General features: G+C 46.3%; 4 protein-coding genes across 4 annotated transcripts in view; 1 reads left to right on the top strand and 3 right to left on the bottom strand.

Moving 5' to 3' along the window:
* Window positions 1-23,702, bottom strand: part of LOC142470867 (vitelline membrane outer layer protein 1 homolog) — a 230,000-nt gene that overhangs the window by 100,594 nt on the left and 105,704 nt on the right. The gene's annotated exons all lie outside the window — the stretch shown is intronic.
* Window positions 1-23,702, bottom strand: part of LOC142470864 (vitelline membrane outer layer protein 1-like) — a 112,784-nt gene that overhangs the window by 18,583 nt on the left and 70,499 nt on the right. The gene's annotated exons all lie outside the window — the stretch shown is intronic.
* The window catches only part of LOC142471433 (uncharacterized), a 62,088-nt gene that overhangs the window by 4,586 nt on the left and 33,800 nt on the right, over window positions 1-23,702 (bottom strand). The window contains exon 6 of the mRNA XM_075578237.1: window positions 13,576-13,747. Coding sequence (XP_075434352.1) covers window positions 13,576-13,747 — 172 coding nt within the window. The remainder of the gene's footprint in view (window positions 1-13,575; window positions 13,748-23,702) is intronic.
* Window positions 8,895-13,924, top strand: LOC142470866 (vitelline membrane outer layer protein 1-like). Its single transcript, XM_075577666.1, has 3 exons — window positions 8,895-9,112; window positions 12,526-12,635; window positions 13,400-13,924. The coding sequence occupies exons 1-3, from the start codon at window positions 8,948-8,950 to the stop codon at window positions 13,692-13,694; spliced, it is 570 nt and encodes a 189-aa protein (XP_075433781.1). The 5' UTR covers window positions 8,895-8,947; the 3' UTR covers window positions 13,695-13,924.

The following is a 23,702-nucleotide window of genomic DNA, read 5'->3' on the forward strand; positions in this document are numbered from 1 at the left end:
ATAGCGCGTCTGAGATCAGATGCATTGTAAGGAACCCCAACCCTCTCTAATAGCGCGTCTAAGATCAGATGCATTGTAAGGAACCCCAACCCTCTCTAATAGCGCGTCTGAGATCAGATACATTGTAAGAAACTGCAACCCTCTCTAATAGCGCGTCTGAGATCAGATACATTGTAAGGAACTCCACCCCTCTCTAATAGCGCATCTGAGATCAGATACATTGTAAGCAACTCCAACCCTCTCTAATAGCGCGTCTGAGATCAGATACATTGTAAGGAACTCCAACCCTCTCTAATAGCGCGTCTGAGATCAGATACATTGTAAGGAACCCCAACCCTCTCTAATAGCACGTCTGAGATCAGATGCATTGTAAGGAACCCCAACCCTCTCTAATAGCGCGTCTGAGATCAGATGCATTGTAAGGAACCCCAACCCTCTCTAATAGCGTGTCTAAGATCAGATACATTGTAAGGAACCCCGACCATCTCTAATAGCGCGTCTGAGATCAGATGCATTGTAAGGAACTCAAACCCTCTCTAATAGCGCGTCTGAGATCAGATACATTGTAAGGAACCCCAACCCTCTCTAATAGTGCGTCTGAGATCAGATGAATTGTAAGGAAACCCAACCCTCTCTAATAGCGTGTCTGAGATCAGATGCATTGTAAGGAACCCCGACCCTCTCTAAAAGCGTGTCTGAGATCAGATGCATTGTAAGGAACCCCGACCCTCTCTAATAGCGCGTCTGAGATCTAGATGCATTGTAAGGAAACCCAACCCTCTCTAATAGCGCGTCTGAGATCAGATGCATTGTAAGGAACCCCAAACCTCTCTAATAGCGCGTCTGAGATCAGATGCATTGCAAGGAACCCCAACCCTCTCTAATAGCGCGTCTGAGATCAGATGCATTGCAAGGAACCCCAACCCTTTCTAATAGCGCGTCTGAGATCAGATGCAGTGTAAGGAACCCCAACCCTCTCTAATAGCGCGGCTGAGATCAGATGCATTGTAAGGAACCCCAACCCTCTCTAATAGCGCGTCTGAGATCAGATGCATTGTAAGTAACCCCAACCCTCTCTAATAGCGCATCTGTGATCAGATGCATTGTAAGGAACCCCATCCCTCTCTAAAAGCGGGTCTGAGATCTAGATGCATTGTAAGGAAACCCCAACCTCTCTAATTGTGCATCTGTGATCAGATGCATTGTAAGGAACCCCAAACCTCTCTAATAGCACGTCTGAGATCAGATGCATTGCAAGGAACCCCAACCCTCTCTAATAGCGCGTCTGAGATCAGATGCATTGCAAGGAACCCCAACCCTCTCTAATAGCGCGTCTGAGATCAGATGCAGTGTAAGGAACCCCAACCCTCTCTAATAGCGCGGCTGAGATCAGATGCATTGTAAGGAACCCCAACCCTCTCTAATAGCGCATCTGTGATCAGATGCATTGTAAGGAACCCCAACCCCCTCTAAAAGCGCGTCTGAGATCAGATGCATTGTAAATTCTTCTGAATTTGGTACAATTTTCCAATGACCTGAAAATTACAGGGACCCTTTAGGGACACCCGTTGAAATCAAGGGTGCTAGAAACAAACCCCAGTTGAAAAACGCTGGTCTTATAGTTGGTTTTGTGGTAGACGGGGCGTTGTAAATATATAGGACAGATCCTTGCGATAACCAGGAATGATTTCCTTCTGTCAGCGCTCCAATCCAAACAGGATGAAATGATCCCGTAATATAAAACGTAACGTTTAATATAAAACCTACATGAGAACAGTGTCACAAACAGGCAAAGACACTTATACAACACAAAATATAATACAACTGTTGAATCGTATAGCGCACAGCTGTGAGAAATAGTTACATTCTCCCTGTGTCTCTCCTGGGTAATGGAGGGGGGGTGAGTAGTGGGTGTGTGTGAGTAGTGGGGTGTGTGGGTAGTGGGGGGTGTGAGTATTGGGGGTGTGTGAGTAGTGGTGTGTGTGTGCGAGTATTGAGGGGGTGTGAGTAGTGGGGGGGGTGTGAGTAGTGGGGGGTTGTGTGAGTAGTTGGCGGGTGTGAGTAGTGGGGGGTGTGAGTAGTGGTGCGTGTGTGAGTAGTGGGTGGGTGTGAGTAGTGGGGGGTGTGAGTGGTGTGTTTGAGTAGTGGTGCGTGTGTTTGTAGTGGGGGGGTTTGAGAAGTGGGGTTGTGTGTGAGTAGTGGTGTGTGTGTGAGTAGGGGGGGTGTGAGTAGTGAGGGGTGTGAGAGCAATGGGGGGTGTGAGTAGTGGGGAGGGTGTGAGTAGTGGGTGTGTGTGAGTAGTGGGTGGGTGTATGAGTAGTGGGGGGTGTGAGTAGTGGTGTGTGTGAGTAGTGGGGGGGTGTGAGTAGTGGGTGTGTGAGAGTAGTGGGGGGTGAGTAGTGGGGGGGTGTGTGAGTATTGTGTGTGTGTGTGTGTGAGTAGTGTGTGTGTGTGTGAGTAGTGGTGTGTGTGAGTAGTGGTGTGTGTGTGAGTAGTGGGGTGGGGGTGAGTAGTGGGGTTGTGTGTGAGTAGTGTGTGTGAGTAGTGGAGTTGTGTGTGAGTAGTGTGTGTGTGTGTGTGTGTGTGTGTGTGCGCGCGCAGATTTTCAGTTGTCTGACGTCAGTTATCCTTTCTATACAAGTGCCGGCGCGCAGCGCACGGCAGGGAGAGGGGAGCCGACAGGCAGCGGCGAAGATGAGGAAATTCATCTTTTCACGCCACTGCCTGCGCGCGTGCGCGTGTGTGTGTGTGTGTGTGTGTCCTTTGGCCCGGCACAATACTTATAACTTGGTGCAGCGCCTCCACCTGCGACAGCTTCCGCCCGAGGGGAAGTGGGTCTTCGCAGGAACTTATGTACATTAACACACACACACAGCAATACACCTTAGCCAATTAACTTTACTTGTAGCAACCATAAGCTTTATATCAACAGGTGTCCCTCCCTAGAGCAGACACTACAAAAAAAGGGGGGGGGGGGGGGAGTGGGTGGACTGGGCGCTTCCAAGTGATAATAAATAAATTAGTGTAATAAGTGAAACACAAATAGTACACAGGTATACCTTACACCAAAAAAAGTGAATTACAAATATAATGTGTAAAATAGCAGCTCAACTTCCTCTGATGGGACAGTTCCATGTCCCAGGATATGGAATTTTCTTTGCTTGGAGTTGAGTAGGAGCGCAGGGGAAAAACGTGATATATATGTAAGGATGTGTTAATACACTGTGTGTGTGTACACTGTACGGCGGGTTGGTACAGGGCGCCGCCATATTGTTGCGCAATGTTGCGAGGTCACTGGTATAGAGGAAAGGTCGCGCATGCGCCCAGGAAGCGCGCGAACAGCGAACCAATGAGAAAGGACTGAACTTTAACCCCCCCCCCCCCCCCGCGAACCTTGGAGGAGTCAGCTGGTGCGAAGAGCCAATGAACAGGCTGGGTTGGTAGGGGAGGAGAACAGGAAGCGTGGGGGAAAGGTCCACGCTAGCAGAAGGAGTTGGAGTTTTGCCGGAACAGGGAGTGCGAGAGCAGGGGGTCCGTGACCCGCCGGCGTAGGCCAGAGACTATCCCCAGGTCCATAGGAGTATTCCCCGCGTCACCGTAGGTTGCGATACTGTAGGGGCGCCCGTAGTGAATAGTTATTGTCACCTTAGACAGATTCAAGCGCTCAGAGTTGTGGACTGATACTGCCGTCTGGGTGCAGACGGCGGAGCCCGGCGACAGCGGAAGGTCTGGAACAGATGCGATGGACCCTTTGAGAAGAGGCGTGGTCACCGCCGTGACCGGGAGGTATTTTGTATGCTGCAAGTGCACCGACACCGGTCATCAGGCGCTGATCCCGCCTTAGTATTAACTTGAACAGACACTAGCAAGTGGCTAGCGGATAGATAACATTCTCTCCAAGTGTCACACGGACATACTCTATGAGAGCGTGGCCGAGCCACGGCTGTACAGGACAGTATTCCCCTTGAGGTGTGGCCGAGCCACTTTAGCATAATAGCGGTTAATGTGTTAGGAAGTGCTATCCATGTTATGATATACTCGCATATATATATATTCATGCATGTTGTGTTGTCAAGGAGGTGCTACACACAGATGCAGTAAAGTTTGGTTGTCCCACGATGTATGGTATGGTTCTTGCCCAGGGTAAATCTTTCGTACTGGGGATCCTGGGTAAGTGGAGGTGCTGCGCTATGTTATGAGTGTGTATTGCCCCAGGCTCCCAGCTAGCGGAGGCTCAGATCTCCTGGAGCCACAGGTGTTAAGACAGTGACCAGTAGTCCTTAGGTAGGTGTCCAGAAAAAGGGCTACATATAAAAAAGAAGAAAATATATATATAGTGCAGATGGTAAATCACTGCTAATATTCTGTATACAACAATAGGAATCGAACTCACAAAAATCGCTGTAAGTTACTGCATGTCAGAGATCCTTCTCTCTCTGACTGGAGCCCTTTAAAACTCAGAAATCCGGATATCCCTCAGGGTATGTAAATAAAGGAAAACCACAATAGTGCATACTGTTTGAACTACAAATAATGTATTCATCACAAATGTTTAAGGAAACTCACATTTTCCATATATTAAACGGATGGTGGAGAGAACTGCCGATAGAAGGATGGTATAATTTGGAGCTGCTTCCCAGTGCTTCACTCGCACCTCGCCGTGGACTTCCGCATCCGTCACTGCCGTCGCGTCACTTCCGCTTTCGCGTCACAGGTAAGGGGCGGGAAGCCAAACTGGTTTCTGATGTCAGCAATGGTTTTGCCAGTCCTTCAGTGTGCAGGTTCCCTCACAGGTTCCTGAGGGAACCTGCACACTGCACACTGAACCTGCACACTGAAGGACCAAAGGTCACACACACACACACACACGCACGCACGCACGCACGCACGCACGCACGCACACACACACACACACACACACACACACACACACACACACACACACGCAGGCAGTGGCGTGAAAAGATGAATTTCCTCATCTTCGCCGCTGCCTGTCGGCTCCCCTCTCCCTGCCGTGCGCGCGCGCGGCACTTGTATAGAAAGGATAACTGACGTCAGACAACTGAAAATCCACGCGCGTGCATGCGCATGGCGTAGCACGCGACAGGCACTATAGAACGTGCCTTAGTGAATACCATTTTGCCCCATGTTTTAGTGCGCGATAAATCAATGCTAAGTCAGCCGACAATGCGCTGACTTTATCCCCGCGCTGTGAGTATTCCCCACGCAGAGAGAAGGCCGCAGCCAACATACTGATTTTACATAGAATGGACCCTGCCTCTGAGCAGTATCATCTATACTTACATCTGTGTGTCCTCCCTCTGTAACAGTGGGATAATGATACCTTATCAGTATGGCTGTGATTATTTACCTCTGTATACACTTCCAACCCGGCCAGTCTGACTCAGACACAGAGAGACAGTGGGATAATGATACCTTATCAGTATGGCTGTGATTATATACCTCTGTATACACTTCCAACCCGGCCAGTCTGTCTCAGACACAGAGAGACAATGGGGGTGTGATAATAAGCCAGTAATTGTGTCCACATATTCTTTAGGAGGCAACGACCTCTGAGATACCTTAGTCCTGTGCTCAGCCTTGCTAGGGATGACCCCAAGTTAATCTACTCACACCCCAACACTACTCACACCACTGCTCACACCCCCCATTACTCACACACACACCCACTACTCACACCCCACCACTACTCACACCCCACCACTACTCACACACCCCCACTACTCTCACACACCCACTACTCAAAGGAGAGACACAGGGAGAATTTAACTATTTCTCACAGCTGTGCGCTGTATGATTCAACATTTGTATTATATTTTGTGTTGTCTAAGCGTCTTTGCCTGTTTGTGACACTGTTCTCATGTAGGTTTTATATTAAACGTTACATTTTATATTACGCGATCATTTCATCCTGTTTGGATTGTAGAGCTGACAGAAGGAGATTTTTCCTTGTTCTCGCAAGGATCTTCCTATATATTTACTACGCCCCGTCTACCACCAAATCAACTATTAGACCAGTGTTTTTCAACTGGGGTTTCTAGCACCCTTGGTTTCAACGGGTGTCCCTAAAGGATCCCTGCAATTTTCAGGTCATTGGAAAATTGTACCAAATTCAGAAGAATTTACAATGCATCTGATCTCAGACGCGCTTTTAGAGGGGGTGGGGGTTCCTTACCATGTATGTGATCTCAGACGCGCTATTAGACAGGGTTGGGGTTCTTTACAATGCATCTGATCTCAGACGCGCTATTAGAGAGGGTTGGGGTCCCTTACAATGCATCTGATCTCAGACGCGCTATTAGAGAGGGTTGGGGTTCCTTACAATGCATCAGATCTCAGACGCGCTATTAGAGAGGGTTGGGGTTCCTTACAATGCATCTGATTTCAGACACGCTATTAGAGAGGGTTGGGGTTCCTTACAATGCATCTGATCTCAGACGCGCTAATATAGAGGGTTGGGGTTCCTTACAATGCATCTGATCTAAGATGTCCTATTAGAGAGCGTTGGGGTTCCTTACATTGCATCTGATCCCAGATGTGCTATTAGAGATGGTTGGGGTTCCTTACAATGCATCTGATCTCAGATGCGCTATTAGAGAGGAATGGGGTCCCTTACAATGCATCTGATCTCAGACGCCCTATTAGAGAGGGTTGGAGTTCCTTACAATGCATCGGATCTCATACGCGCTAATAGAGGGGGTTGGGGTTCCTTACAATGCATCTGATCTCAGACGCGCTTTTTAGAGAGGGTTGGGGTTCCTTACAATGCATCTGATCTCAAACGCGCTATTAGAGAGGGTTGTGGTTCCTTACACTGCATCTGATCTCAGATGAGCTATTAGAGGGGGTTGGAGTTCCTTACAATGCATCTGATCTCAGACGCGCTAATATAGAGGGTTGGGGTTCCTTACAATGCATCTGATTTAAGATGTCCTATTAGAGAGCGTTGGGGTTCCTTACATTGCATCTGATCCCAGATGTGCTATTAGAGATGGTTGGGGTTCCTTACAATGCATCTGATCTCAGATGCGCTATTAGAGAGGGATGGGGTTCCTTACAATGCATCTGATCTCAGACGCGCTATTAGAGAGGGTTGGGGTTCCTTACAATGCATCTGATCTCAGACACGCTACTAGAGAGGGTTGGGGTTTATTACAATGCATCTGATTTTAGACACGCTATTAGAGAGGGTTGGGGTTCCTTACAATGCATCTGATCTCAGACGCGCTATTAGAGAGGGTTGGGGTTCCTTACAATGCATCTGATCTCAGACGCGCTATTAGAGAGGGTTGGGGTTTATTACAATGCATCTGATTTCAGACACGCTATTAGAGAGGGTTGGGGTTCCTTACAATGCATCTGATCTCAGACGCGCTAATATAGAGGGTTGGTGTTCCTTACAATGCATCTGATCTAAGATGTCCTATTAGAGAGCGTTGGGGTTCCTTACATTGCATCTGATCCCAGATGTGCTATTAGAGATGGTTGGGGTTCCTTACAATGCATCTGATCTCAGATGCGCTATTAGAGAGGGATGGGGTTCCTTACAATGCATCTGATCTAATACGCGCTATTAGAGAGGGTTGGGGTTCCTTAAAATGCATCTGTTCTCAGACGCACTATTAGAGAGTGTTGGGATTCCTTACAATGCATCTGATCTCAGACGCGCTAATAGAGAAGATGGGGGTTCCTTACAATGCATCTGATATCAGACGCGCTATTAGAGAAGATTGGGGTTCCTTACAATGCATCTGATATCAGACGCGCTATTAGAGTGGGTTTAGAATCCTTACAATGTATCTAATTTCAGACACGCTATTAGAGAGGGTTCCTTACAATGCATCTGTTCTCAGACGCGCTATTAGAGAGGGTTGGGGTTCCTTACAATGCATCTGTTCTCAGACGCACTATTAGAGAGGGTTGGGGTTCCTTACAATGCATCTGTTCTCAGACGTGCTATTAGAGAGGGTTGGGGTTTCTAGCAACACATCTGATCCCAGATGTGCTATTAGAGGGGGTTGAGGTTCTTTACAATGCATCTGATCTCGGACGCGCTATTAGAGAGGGTTGGGATTCCTTACAATGCATCTGATCTCAGACGCGCTATTAGAGAGGGTTGGGGTTCCTTACAATGCATTTGATCTCAGACGTGCTATTAGAGAGGGTTGGGGTTCCTTACAATGCATCTGATCTCAGACGCGCTATAAGAGGGGGTTGGGGTTCCTTACAATGCATCTGATCTCGGACGTGCTATTAGAGAGGGTTGGGGTTCCTTACAATGCATCTGATCTCAGACGTGCTATTAGAGAGGGTTGGGGTTTCTAGCAACACATCTGATCCCAGATGTGCTATTAGAGGGGGTTGGGGTTCTTTACAATACATCTGATCTCGGATGCGCTATTAGAGAGGGTTGGGATTCCTTACAATGCATCTGATCTCAGACGCGCTATTAGAGAGGGTTGGGGTTCCTTACAATGCATCTGATCTCAGACGCGCTGTAAGAAAGGGTTGGGGTTTCTTACAATCTCTGTCACAGCCCCTATCCCAGACAGATTCAGACCCGTCTGTCCATCTGTAGCTAGGAGTATGATTTTAATGCAGTTATTTTAACTGATATCCCTTATTTGGAAATCTCTCTTTGAAGATCCTGTTGATCATTGTCCTCTAAACGCTCTATTTCCCCATCCGAAAATCTTATCTCTAATCAGTCCACAGATGTTGTAATAACCCGAGGAGTGATGTAAAGATACTCCAATTTCAACTGGTTAAACGAGTTCTTGCTAAATCTAGAAGGGGGTTGGGTGGGAGGGGTTAACTCAAGAAGATCCGGCATTGGGTTGGCTCATTCTGGGATGGGTTGGTCTATAAATAGACAACGCAGTTGACATCTCTTGACATCTCCAGTTGAGTTTCTCAAGAACCCACCATGATGTTCCAGGCGGTCTCATCCCTCCTCCTTCTCTCTCTCTTCTCAGTAGGATACGGGCAGACTCCCCCTGTCCTCTATGTCAGCAACGGAGGTCCTTGGGGTGACTGGGGGGCTCTTCAAACTTGTCCTGATGGTTCCCGTTCCAAAGCATTCTCTCTCAAGGTGAGATATATATAATAATATTATTTCTTGCATGGCAATGTATATTGTGCTGTATATGGGATTTTGCTGGCACAGTAATTATCTGCCCCGCAGAACTTACAATCTAATTTTGCAGGCGCAGTAAAATATTTGGCTAACAAAGACTACTTCAGAGGCCAGCTTCTTAGTGCACAAATCTCCTTTTTTAACTGTACTGAACATTTTTAACTCTTTGTATTGTTTTCCCCTAGTAATAATACTAGAGTGTGGGGATGAGAGGGGGAGCGTAGGGATGAGAGGGGGAGTATGGGGATGACAGGGGGAGTGGGGGGATGAGAGGGGGAGCGTGGGGATGAGAGGGGAGTGCGGGGATGAGAGGGGGAGCGTGGGGATGAGAGGGGAGTGTGGGGATGAGAGGGGGAGGGTGGGGATGAGAGGGGAGTGTGGGGATGAGAGGGGAGGGTGGGGATGAGAGGGGAGTGTGGGGATGATAGGGGAGGGTGGGGAGCAGAGGGGGAGTGTGGGGATGAGAGGGGGAGTGTGGGGATGAGAGGGGGAGTGTGGGGATGAGAGGGGAGTGTGGGGATGAGAGGGGGAGTGTGGGGATGAGAGGGGGAGTGTGGGGATGAGAAGGGGAGCGTCGGGATGAGAGGGGGAGGGTGGGGATGAGTGTGGGAGGGTGGGGATGAGTGGGGGAGGGTGGGGAGCAGAGGGGGAGTGTGGGGATCAGAGGGGGAGCGTGGGGATGAGAGGGGGAGGGTGGGGATGAAAGGGGGAGGGTGGGGATGAGAGGGGGAGGGTGGGAATGAGAGGGGGAGGGTGGGGATGAGAGGGGGAATGTGGGGATGAGAGGGGAGTTCGGGGTTGAGAGGGGAGTTCGGGGTTGAGAGGGGAGTGTGGGGAGCAGAGGGGGAGTGGGGATGAGAGGGGGAGCGTGGGGATGAGAGGGGAGTGTGGAGATGAGAGTGGGAGGGTGGGGATGAGAGGGGAGTGTGGGGATGAGAGGGGAGTGTGGGGATGAGAGGGGAGGGTGGGGAATGAGAGGGGGAGCATCGGAATGAGAGGGGTAGTGTGGGGATGAGAAGGGGAGTGTGAGGATGAGAGGGAGAAAGTGAGAGGGTGAGTGTGAGAGGGAGAGGTGGAGTGTAGGGATGAGAGGGGGAGTGTGAGGATGAGAGGGAGAAAGTGAGAGGGTGAGTGTGAGAGGGAGAGTTGGAGTGTGGGGATGAGAAGGGGAGTTTGAGGATGAGAGGGAGAAAGTGAGAGGGTAAGTGTGAGATGGAGAGGTGGAGTGTAGGGATGAGAGGGGGAGTGTGAGGGAGAGGGGGAGTGTGGGGATGAGATGGGGAGTGTGAGGATGAGAGGGAGAAAGTGAGAGGGTGAGTGTGAGAGGGAGAGGTGGAGTGTAGGGATGAGAGGGGGAGTGTGAGAGGGAGAGGTGGAGTGTGGGGATGAGAGGGGGAGTGTGGAGATGAGAGGGAGAGGGTGGGGATGAGCGAGGGAGGGTGGGGATGAGAAGGGGAGTGTGAGGATGAGAGGGAGAAAGTGAGAGGGAGAGGTGGAGTGTGGGGATGAGAGGGGAGTGTGAGAGGGAGAGGTGGAGTGTGGGGACGAGAGGGGAGTATGAGAGGGAGAGGTGGAGTGTGGGGATGAGAGGGGAGTGTGAGAGGGAGAGGTGGAGTGTGGGGATAAGAGGGGAGTGTGAGAGGGAGAGGTGGAGTGTGGGGATGAGAGGGGCGTATGAGAAGGAGAGGTGGAGTGTGGGGATGAGAGGTGGAGTGTGGGGATGAGAGGGGAGTATGAGAGGGAGAGGGGGAGTGTGAGAGGGAGAGGTGGAGTGTGGGGATGAGAGGGGAGTGTGAGAGGGAGAGGTGGAGTGTGGGGATGAGAGGAGAGTGTGAGAGGGAGAGGTGGAGTGTGGGGATGAGAGGGGAGTGTGAGAGGGAGAGGTGGAGTGTGGGGATGAGAGGGGAGTGTGAGAGGGAGATGGGGAGTGTGGGGATGAGAGGGGAGTGTGAGAGGGAGAGGTTGAGTGTAGGGATGAGAGGGGAGTATGAGAGGGAGAGGGGGAGTGTGAGAGGGAGAGGTGGAGTGTGGGGATGAGAGGGGAGTGTGAGAGGGAGAGGTGGAGTGTGGGGATGAGAGGGGAGTGTGAGAGGGAGAGGTGGAGTGTGGGGATGAGAGGGGAGTGTGAGAGGGAGAGGGGGAGTGTGGGGATGAGAGGGGAGTGTGAGAGGGAGAGGTTGAGTGTAGGGATGAGAGGGGAGTGTGAGAGGGAGAGGGGGAGTGTGGGGATGAGAGGGGAGTGTGAGAGGGAGAGGTTGAGTGTAGGGATGAGAGGGGAGTGTGAGAGGGAGAGTTGGAGTGTGGGGATGAGAGGGCAATGTGAGAGGGAGAGGGGGAGTGTGGGGATGAGAGGGGAGTGTGAGAGGGAGAGGTGGAGAGTGGGGATGAGAGGGGGGTGTGAGAGGAAGAGGTGGAGTGTGGGGATGAGAGGGGAGTGTGAGAGGGAGAGGGGGAGTGTGGGGATGAGAGGGGAGTGTGAGAGGGAGAGGTGGAGTGTGGGAATGAGAGGGGGAGTATGAGAGGGAGAGGGGGGGCAGTTCACAAGGGCACCGATATTTGAAAATCAATTTATTTTATGATTTTTGTTTAGGGCTCTTTCAAATTTTAGTTACGCCGTTGCCCCCTATTAGAATCTCTGTGGTTAAAGGGTCAGTCCCACCTAGGAGCAAAGTGACCTAATGACAGGGACGTGTTTAATGGGTTAAAGGGTCAGTCCCACATAGGGCCAAAGTGACCTAATGACAGGGCCGTGTTTAATGGGTTAAAGGGTCAGTCCCACGTAGGGGCAAAGTGACCTAATGACAGGGACGTGTTTAATGGGTTAAAGGGTCAGTCCCACCTAGGAGCAAAGTGACCTAATGACAGGGACATGTTTAATGGGTTAAAGGGTCAGTCCCACCTAGGAGCAGAGTGACCTAATGACAGGGACGTGTTTATTGGGTTAAAGGGTCAGTCCCACGTAGGGCCAAAGTGACCTAATGACAGGGACGTGTTTAATGGGTTAAAGGGTCAGTCCTACATAGGGGCAAAGTGACCTAATGACAGAGATGTGTTAAATGGGTTAAAGGGTCAGTCCTACATAGGGGCAAAGTGACCTAATGACAGGGACGTGTTTAATGGGTTAGAGGGTCAGTCCCAAATTGGGGCAAAGAAACCTAATGACAGGGACGTGTTTAATGGGTTAAAGGGTCAGTCCCACAAAGGGGCAAAGTGACCTAATGACAGGGACGTGTTTAATGGGTTAAAGGGTCAGTCCCACAAAGGGGCAAAGTGACCGAATGACAGGGACGTGTTTAATGGGTTGAGGGTTTATGAGTAGTTATATACTGTATGAGATGGATACATTGTAACTGATCTTCCTGATACAGGTGGAAGGGAACCAGGGGAAGGGGGATGATACGGCTCTGAACGGGGTCCGGCTGCACTGTGTTAGCAACAACAACAATGGGGAATTTCCAATCCAGTCTACTGAAGGAGCGTAAGTCATTCACAGGACATGCACAGCCACACAGGTCTCTTCTTCACATGTACAGAGCTTTCCTAACCTCCCAGGTCTCTTCTTCACATGTACAGAGCTCGCCAAACCTCGCAGGTCTCTTCTTCACATGTGCAGAGCTCGCCAAACTTCACAGGTCTCTTCTTCACATGTGCAGAGTTTGCCAAGCATATATTACGATGACAGGATTTTGGGGTGTATAAAGGAGGGGTGTATAGGGAGTTCCGAGGGAAGCAAAATGTTGGGGTGTATAGGGAGGGAAATTAAGGCAGCTTGGAGGATAGCAAGGTATTTGAATATATAGAGATGGGTATCACAAGAGATTAAGGGAGCAGGTGATACCACTTTACAGATTAAAAATCCCCTTTACTCTCACCCAATTAGAGATCCCCTTTACTCTCACCCTATTAGAGATCCCCTTTACTCTCACCCAATTAGAGATCCCCTTTACTCTCACCCAATTAGAGATCCCCTTTACTCTCACCCTATTAAAGATCCCCTTTATTCTCACCCTATTAGAGATCCCCTTTACTCTCACCCTATTAGAGATCCCCTTTACTCTCACCCTATTATAGATCCCCTTTACTCCCCTGAAGGACGTAGGACAGGAGTAATACCACTATATAGATAATTGGTCATATCTCCACTAAAATCCTGTGCCCGTCCTACAGGGCAGGTCTCCTTTGCAAAAGCACCTAGGAAGTTTCCTATTCACCACTAACCACATCCTCCTTCTTCTCTCTCAGGTGGGGTTCATGGGCCTCCCCTGTGCGGTGTCCTAACGGCAACCTCATCGCCTTCCGCTTGAGAGTAGAGCCACCTCAGGGGGACGGTGACGACACGGCCGCCAACAACATCATATTTAAGTGCTCAGACGAAACGATACTAGAGGGATCTGGACAATCGTGGGGGACATACGGACCCTGGAGCCCTTTCTGCGAAATAGGGATCTGTGGCATCAGCACCAGGGTGGAGTCAAACCAAGGAGACGGAGATGACACGGCCCTCAATGATGTCAGGTTCACCTGCTGTAAAAACTGAGTCTTCTTTCTTCTCAACTTCCCCATGAAGGGTCTACATTCAATTGTGAAGGTCTTCAGGGGAGGGGGGGAAGGGTTAAGCCAGCGACGTCTCTAAAAATAGCTGGTGGCATTGGTTGGAGATGCAGATCTTTTAGGGCCCAAATTAGTAGGACGTTCGTACTGTTCAATTTGAAATTGTGAAATAAAATTGAATTTTAATGCAAAATAAAATGGAAGTATTCATTGTGACTATTTGGATCCATTTAACTCATATTTGCACCATATAGTCTCTTCCCATAACTCCTCCTATTGCTACATATAACCTCTCCCCATAACGTCTATTGCCCATATAACCATTCCCTATAGCTCCTCCCATTACCCCATATAACCCCTCCCTATAACTCCTCCTATTGCCCCTATAACCGCTCTCTATAACTCCTCCTATTGCCCATATAACGTTTCCTATAATTCCTCCTATTACCCCATATAATGCTTCCTATAAATCCTCCTATTACCCCATATAACCGCTCCCTATAACTCCTATTACTCTATATACCCCCTCCCTATAATTCCTCCTATTACCCTATATAACCACATATGAAAGAAAGTCATCACCACATACCAGTTACTTTGTGGACCAGCCAGCAGCATGTTGCAGTATTCGGGATATAATCAGCGCGTGAGAAAGAATTTGATGGATTGTCCCATGAGGACGGGACGTATTTTAGCAATATCGCAGAGGGGTAACAACATGATCTGGAGGGGTGCTGAATGTGTGGGGGAATGAGAGGGGCACGTATGACACCTAGGCATCTAGCTTGGGGTATCGGGGTCATTGTGGAGTAATCTGTTCCATGCGAGGAATCAGGTGTCGGTGTAGAGTAAGACAGAGGGGAGATGATAAGGTCAGTTTTTGACATGTTAAGATTAAGATAGTGATTAGACACCCACGCGGAGATAACAGAGAGACAGCTAGTGATATGAGACTGCAGAGAAGTGGAGCGGTCAGCAGAGTAGAGGTAGATGTGGGTTTCCTGACAGTCTTCTAGGGTTTGTTTTGTATAAGAAGGGGGACAAACAGGTGTATACACACATAAGGGGCACCCAGCCCTCAACCTTCAGCCGTTTATTTCTCCATTAGTGACACTTCACATTTTTAAACACCATCACTTTAAGTCAAAACAAACTCATTAAAATAACATCTACTCCTGTCAGGAGTCTAACTCACATGCAGATGGCATAACGGAGATGGTGTTCTATACAAGTGAAAAATAAACAGATAGGACACCAATTCATTCAAATAGTAGATTATTAATTTAATGTTAGGGGTACTCCAAACATTCCCCTCGATAATCCTTAAAAAATGAATAGATATATTCCAATAGGGTAGATCTGCGGGGTGATGATAATGACCACACTGTATGAGAGTCAGTTAGAGAGGAACAGAGTGGATCAGGGGGTCTTCTCTCAGATGATCAATATATGAGTAGAGGAAATGGGGAGCAAAAAGAACATACAGATAGTATGTGTATATTAGAATACTTATGGAAGGTGCAGAATAGACTAAGATCTCCTGAAATGTAATGTTCAAATCGATCTATAAACAATCAGTATCTGTCATTAACAGTGTGGAATCAACTCTAAGCTTCCATCTTTGCCAGCGACATGTTCGTTCACAATAAATGTCAGGGGTGATGGATATCATTTAGTGATATCTTATTCTGGGTGTTACACCTAGGAGATGGGGGAAAAAAACAGCGTGGAATGTAAATCTAAAGTGTTGGTGAAGAAGCCACATTCACGAGCTATCAACTAACGACAAAAGATGCGGCAGTTAAGCAGTTATTGCAGGGAGATGTAAATTTACCAGAATTACAAACAGATTTCATAATTGACAGCATCAAATTCATACTTAGCCATAACTGTTTTTGGGATGGGGGACATTTTTATTTACAGAAGTGTGGACGGCGATGGGTTATAGGTTCGTGCCGAGCTATGCCAATCTGTTTATGGCAGTTTGGGAGAGTAATAACATCTGGTCCGGGGATGAGCTCGGCGCGAGCCTAGTCCTCTATCGTTGTTTCATTGATGACGTGTTTTTTTGTGCGGAGAGGTGGTGAGGAAAATCTAGTTCGCTTCCTTGACACTATGAATACCAAGATCTCCTGATAAGTAATGTTCAAATCGATCTATAAACAATCAGTATCTGTCATTACCAGCCATCTATGGAATCACTAAGAAGTCATGTGAAAGATTCATATACAACAACAAACACGTTGAAATGAAAATAGCATAATGTCTCTAAGGCCGGGGCCATAGAGGCTTCAGGAGAGCGGAGGCGCGCTAATGCTGAGGCTCACCTGCTTAAGTCAGCGCGATTCCACGGACTTGCAGGCGAGCTAGTGTGTGCAAAGGGAGCCGGGGGGGAGATGGTTGGAGGCGGGGCAGTGACGTCGCTGGGCCAATCGCCCGCGACGCACTGACGTCAATGTCACGGCGCTGACGTCACGACGCCGTGACGTTGACGCTGCTTCAGGCTGATTGGATGTTTTCAGCCGACAGCGTGCTGAAAAACAGCTTGGCGCTCGGCTGAAAATTCCAAAGCCTCCGTATGCCTGCGGACGCTCGCGTGAGCCCCCTCTCAAGGCATCCTCATTGAGGATGCAGGGGCTCAGCGCTGAGCATCCGCACGGCTAAGCGCGGCCTGTCCTTCTATGGACTCGGCCTAATGTATCAGCGTGGAATCAACTCTAAGCTTCCATCTTTGTCAGCGACATGTTCGTTCACAGTAAATGTCAGGTGTGATGGATATTACCATCTAGTGATATCTTATTCTGGGTGTTACACTTAGGGGATGGGGGAAAAAACAAACAGCGTGGAATGTCACTACACATATCCAGTAATGGACCCAAGTGATTTAGAACGGCGCCAAACAACAGTGCTGGTGATTAAAGTGATAAATACACATATACAGTGAAATTATAAGGTGCAACAAAAAACAGATTCTCAACCTTCCTACTGGGAATATGTACAGATTCCCCTTGAGATAATGTAGATACAGGTGTTGGAAGGGAGCGATGGTATCAGGAACACCCCAAAAATAGAAGATACAAAAATATTGGTGCAGTATATTAACATATAGTTAGGAAAAAATCTTGGCTCTACTGCTACTCCTGATGAAGCCATCATTTAGAATGGCGAAACGCGTAGAGCGTGACCCTACGATTGAGAGGGAGAGATTGCCTGGATTCCCGTGAAATCATTTTCCAACCGGCGGCGACACCGGAAATGACGTATCGGCTACCGCGACCGGAAGTGACGTGTCGACTCCAGGCTTCGATGCACCGTGGCGGTTTGATGCAGTAGAGACGCTGTTATGTGATATTGCGATCACCAACGTCCTATGCTGTTATCCCATTGGGATCTTGTAAACCTCCACTTTTATTGTGTTTGGATAAATTGTGTGATTTTACTTGAGTTCCGTGTGTGTCTCTCTTCCTTGAGATTACACCTCCTTCATATAGCCTCCATCTGTGGCACTCTAGTCTGTTAACCATTCACAGTAGAAGTGCTCTTTTGGGAGCTCCTATTGACATATTGCCACAGTGTTGCACTATGTATTTTATTTCTTTTTAAGGTATCAACGCTCCCCTGGTTCTTCTATTATCTCTGTTCGTGTGGACCTTGAAACAGTCCGTCTAAGGGTTTGAGTGTTTTTTTCTACCTTGTTTGCATTTGATTCTATTTGCATTTTTCTTTCACATTGTGTTTGTTTTTATTTCATTATTCACTTGCACTATGTTTAGCTGATTAGATAGTGAGCGCCATCTAGTGTGTTTTCTGTATCTGTTGGTTTCTTTTAGATAGGCTGCACTATTTTTTCACTATGGAAGATATAGAGATAGATAGCAACCCCTCCAATATTTTCTCTAGAAGACACACAAAATCTGTGGACTTCAAGAATATTCTCAAATTAGATCTGGATTATGTCCCCATTATAGGGGAGGCTAATATTTTAGAATCTGAATTTGAAAAATTGGAGAGGTTGCTAATCAAAGATATTAAAAAGTTTTGGGACTACACATTTTTAGAAAAATATGTCTTCAATGGGAGAGTCCCAAGAGGTCTTAGAATTAAAAAGGATCCATCCATTGATGTGGAAGATGAAATCTTTCTTGAGAAATGGTATGGTCTTTTGGAAAAATGTTCAAATGACCTAATTGGTTTAGTTATAGACCAACAAAAAAACCATGTGTCACAGATTGGCATAGAGGTGAAGGAAATTGAAGATAGGATTGGTAATTTAGACCAGACTGTACTCTTCAAAGAGAAAGACACCAAATTGCAAAATAAATTGGATAAAATATGGAAAGAGACAATTACAAAGAAAGTAAAAAAAATTCTTAAGAGATGAGGAGGACTATAAAGATGGCCCCCCTAGAAAACTTGATAAAATTGAACCCATTGTTGAAAAAGGTATTCAAAATAAAAATAAAAAATCCCCTAAGAAACCTCCCCCCAAAAAAGACACATCTAAAGAAAAGAAAAAACCTAGAAAATATACCCCGAAAAAGCCTAGGATAAGTCCCGAAAGGGATAATTGGAGGACTAAATCATATAGAACCCCCCATCAACAGGGTAATAAATATGCCAAAACAAAAGTAAGCATAGAATTGACACAAATTTGACAGTAACCTAAGTAAAAGCGAAAGAGAAGCCCTTAAAACCCTTCAAAAAGATAGCAGTGTAGTTATAAAACAGGCTGATAAGGGGGAGGAGTGGCGATTATCAACAGGGAAGATTACATCACTGAGGCATATCAGATTCTAGGTGATAAACATACTTATACACCTTTGAAAAAAGATTCCACTTCAGACTTTCTTTGTAAATTAAAAAAACTGTTAGACAAAGGGAAACTGGATGGAGTAATAAATGAGAGTGAGTACAATTTTTTGTATAGAGAACATCCAATTAGACCCATCTTTTATTACCTCCCTAAACTCCACAAGAAATTAGTTAACCCCCCAGGAAAACCCATAATAGCGGGTATTGATTTCATGACGTCTAACTTATCTGCATATATAGATACCTACCTGCAAAAATATGTGAAACAACTCCCATCATACTTGAAAGACTCGACTGACATCCTACGTGTTTTGGATAGTCAAAAATGGGAAGAAGGGTGGTTTCTTGCAACATGTGATATAACTTCCTTATATACATGCATCAGCCATAAAGATGGGCATGATGCTATAGATAGAGCTCTGTCAAAAGATTATGATATGCCTCATGAACAGGCAAACTTTATTCTAGATAGGATAAGGTTTATCCTAGAACATAATTATTGTTTGTTCGAAGGAGTCTACTACCTCCAGAAATGTGGCACCGCCATGGGCACAAAGTTTGCACCCAGCTATGCAAATCTTCTCATGGGCTCATGGGAGGAAGACCATATCTGGTCCATTGCAGAGCTGGGTGTGGACTTGTGCCTGTGGCGAAGATATATTGACGATATATTTTTTATCTGGAAAGGGGATGAGGAAAGTCTAGTAAGATTTATACATTATCTAAATGATAATTTGCTTAATCTTAAATTTAACTGTGAGTACAGTCGGGAAAGGGTTAATTTCCTGGACCTGACTGAACTCATAGAAGATGGAGCAATCAGTACGCAGACTTTCTTTAAGGATGTTGATATTAACAACTATATCACACCTTCAAGCTGTCATCACCCTAAATGGTTACAAAATGTGCCATATGGTCAACTACGTAGGGTTAGAAGAAATTGTTCCAATACCAATGTTTTCCATGAACAATCCCTTTTTTTACAAGACAGATTTAGGGAAAAAAAGTATGAGGAAAAGACTATTCAGGATGCAGTAGAGAGAGTAGGATGTCTAGAAAGTTCCAGAAAATGGAGACCGCGCTCGTCTGTAAACTTCAAGGGGATTCTTCTGAGATGCCTCTCTTCCCGCTGCTCCTTCTCCCTCCGGTGATCAGCCGGCCACAGACAGTCCAAGTAAAAAACAAAAGAGGAGATGGAGCGCAGAGAAAGAAAATGCCAAGGTAAGATATGGGTCAATTTATTTGAACAACAATGCACAGTATTACTTACAATTAGTTTAAAACAGCATACAAGTAGAAGTTCCCACAGAGGTCTGTATATACATCTGTTTGTCACCCCCTGTCCCGACTGTAACACACTGCTTCCAAGTCTCACAGGGTCCCTGACCCGGAATCGGAAGGGTTAACAACCAAGGGTGATAGGCGGGCTCTCGAGCTCAGGCAAAGGCTATGGCAATAGCAACAGCCGCTTGTGAAATGACAGGGGGATATCAGCACTGCTGAATTAGGGAAAATTCTACCGTACTAAAAATGCACTCCTACCCAGGAGTGCAACATAAAGGTATTAAGCAACCCTCAACGCGTTTCACGCAGTATAGCGCTTCGTCACCTTGGCATTTTCTTTCTCTGCGCTCCATCTCCTCTTTTGTTTTTTACTTGGGATGTCTAGAAAGGAAAGATCTCCTAAGGGATTCAGAAAAGGTTAAGACGAATAAAAATTTTGAGTTCTCTTTCCTTACAAACTTTAATAGACAGTCTGAAAAAATAGTTAAAATCATACGTAAACATTGGCACATTGTTCAAAGTGATTCAATTTTGGGTGAAATAGTTCCTGATCAACCAACGGTTATTTTCTAGTCTGTTAACCATTCACAGTAGAAGTGCTCTTTTGGGAGCTCCTATTGACATATTGCCACAGTGTTGCACTATGTATTTTATTTCTTTTTAAGGTATCAACGCTCCCCTGGTTCTTCTATTATCTCTGTTCGTGTGGACCTTGAAACAGTCCGTCTAAGGGTTTGAGTGTTTTTTTCTACCTTGTTTGCATTTGATTCTATTTGCATTTGTCTTTCACATTGTGTTTGTTTTTATTTCATTAATAACTTGCACTATGTTCAGCTGATTAGATATTGAGCGCCATCTAGTGTGTTTTCTGCAAAGTGTCCTAATGACAGGGACGTGTTTAATGTGTTAAAGGGTCAGTCCCACGTAGGGGCGAAGTGACCTAATGACAGGGACGTGTTTAATGGGTTAAAGGGTTAGTCCCATGTAGGGGCAAAGTGACCTAATGAAAGGGACGTGTTTAATGGGTTAAAGGGTCAGTCCCACGTAGGAGCAAAGTGTCCAAATGACAGGGGCATGTTTAATGTGTTAAAGGGTCAGTCCCACGTAGGAGCAAAGTGACCTAATGACAGGGACGTGTTTAATGGGTTAAAAGGTCAGTCCCATGTAGGGGCAAAGTGACCTAATGACAGGGACGTGTTTAATGGGTTGAGGGTTTATGAGTAGTTATATATGAGATGGATACATTGTAACCTCCTGTTTCAGGTGGAAGGGGAGCCAGGGTCGGTTATGATACGGCTCAGAACGGGATTCGACTGCTCTGCATTCACCACAGAAACAATGATCAAGAAACTTTAATCCAGACATTCACAGAACATGCACAGCCACACAGGTCTCTTCTTCAGATGTACAGAGCTTTCCTAACCTCACAGGTCTCTTCTTCAAATGTACAGAGCTTCCCAAACCTCACAGGTCTCTTCTTCACATGTACAGAGCTTTCTTAACCTCACAGGTCTCTTCTTCACATGTACAGAGCTTTCCTATCCTCACAGGTCTCTTCTTCACACGTACAGAGCTTTCCAAACCTCACAGGTCTCTTCTTCACATGCACAGAGCTTCCCAAACCTCACAGGTCTCTGCTTCACATGTACAGAGCTTCCCAACCCTCACAGGTCTCTGCTTCACATGTACAGAGCTTCCCAATCCTCGCAGGTCTCTTCTTCACATGTACAGAGCTTTCCTAACCTCACAGGTCTCGTCTTCACATGTACAGAGCTTCCCAAACTTCACAGGTCTCTTCTTCACATGTACAGAGCTTCCCAACCTCACAGGTCTCTTCTTCACATGTACAGAGCTTTCCAAACCTCACAGGTCTCTTCTTCACATGTACAGGCATACCCCGCATTAACGTATGCAATGGGACCGGAGCATGTATATAAAGTGAAACTGTACTTAAAGTGAAGCACGACCTTTTCCCCACTTATCGATGCATGTACTGTACTGCAATCGTCATATACGTGCGTAACTGTAAATAACGCGTGTGTAACCGGCTCTATAGTCTCCACGCTGTTTGTTTTTTCCCCCATCTCCTAAGTGTAACACCCAGAATAAGATATCACTAAATGATAATATCCATCACCCCTGACATTTATTGTGAACGAACATGTCGCTGGCAAAGATGGAAGCTTAGAGTTGATTCCACACTGGTAATGACAGATACTGATTGTTAATAGATCGATTTGAACATTACTTTTCAGGAGATCTTAGTCTATTCTGCACCTTCCATAAGTATTCTAATATACACATACTATCTGTATGTTCCTTTTGCTCCCCATTTCCTCTACTCATATATTGATCATCTGAGAGAAGACCCCCTGATCCACTCTGTTCCTCTCTAACTGACTCTCATACAGTGTGGTCATTATCATCACCACGCAGAACTACACTATTGGAATATATCTATTAATTTTTTAAGGATTATCAAGGGGAATTTTTGGAGTACCCCTAACATAGGGGGTCATTAAATTAATAATATACTATTTGAACAAATTGGTGTCCTATCTGTTTTTTTCCACTTGTATAGAACACCATCTCCGTTATGCCATCTGCATGTGAGTTAGACTCCTGAAAGGAGTAGATGTTATTTTTATGAGTTTGTTTTGACTTAAAGTGACGGTGTTTAAAAATGTGTAGTGTAACTAATGGAGAAATAAACGGCTGAAGGTTGAGGGCTGGGTGCCCCTTATGTGTGTATACATGTGTTTGTCCCCCTTTTTATACAAAACAAACCCTAGAAGACTGTCAGGATACCCACATCTACCTCTCCCCTGCTGACCGCTCCCCTTCTCTGCAGTCTCATATCACTAGCTGTCTCTCTGTTATCTCCGCGTGGGTGTCTAATCAATATCTTGAGCTTAACATGTCAAACACGGACCTCATCATCTCCCCTCCTTCTTACTCTACACCAACACCGGATTCCTCGCATGGAATAGATGACTCCACCATGACCCAGATACCCCCAAGCTAGATGCCTGGGTGTCATACGTGCCCCTCCCCTCTCATTCCCCCGCACATTCAGCACCCCTCCAGATCATGTTATTTACCCCTCTGCGATATTGCTAAAATACGTCCCTTCCTCATGGGGCAATCCATCAAAATTCATTCTCACGCGCTGATTATATCCCGAATACTGCAACATGCTGCTAGCTTGTCTACGGGGTAACTGGTATGTGGAGATTAAAGAGAGAGATGTGTATAATTAGCGCTAAAAAAATGTGTGAATGAATAATAACACCTCTATAGGAGTTAAACCCCTATTGGCAGGCAAGGCTGCCTGGTAGACACTGATACAGTACGTAGAAATCAGAATGGACAATAGAAACAAAAAGAAAAAACCGGCGCCTTACAAGTCCAATTGAGTGAACGTCCTGGAAGTCCAATATGATATGTGGAGATGACTTTCTTTCATATGTGGTTATATAGAGTAATATGAGTTATAAGAAGGGGTTATATAGGGTAATAGGAGGAGTTATAGGGAGGGGTTATGTAGGGTAATAGGAGGAACTCTTTTTATTGAAAACATTTCCAACATTATATTTCATAGAAAAACATTTCAATCAAAAACTGCACATTATGTACAAACTTATATTATATCAATATGAACTCAGCATGTGTTCCACCTTACTCCTCAACAGCTACTTCACATTCCTTTTATACACATTTTAATTGAAACTAAATAAAAGCCTTAACTATAACATTAATAGCTGCTACCTTTAAAGGATTAATTAATGAACAAACATTTTAAGTCCCCCTTCACCCCACCCCAAAAAAACCCACACGGTATTACTTTTTCTTTTTCCCCACATTATCCCCCAATGACCCAAACCTCTTGACGGTCACT

Source organism: Ascaphus truei, chromosome 20 (assembly GCF_040206685.1).
Source record: "Ascaphus truei isolate aAscTru1 chromosome 20, aAscTru1.hap1, whole genome shotgun sequence".
In the NCBI taxonomy this organism is placed as follows: domain Eukaryota; kingdom Metazoa; phylum Chordata; class Amphibia; order Anura; family Ascaphidae; genus Ascaphus; species Ascaphus truei.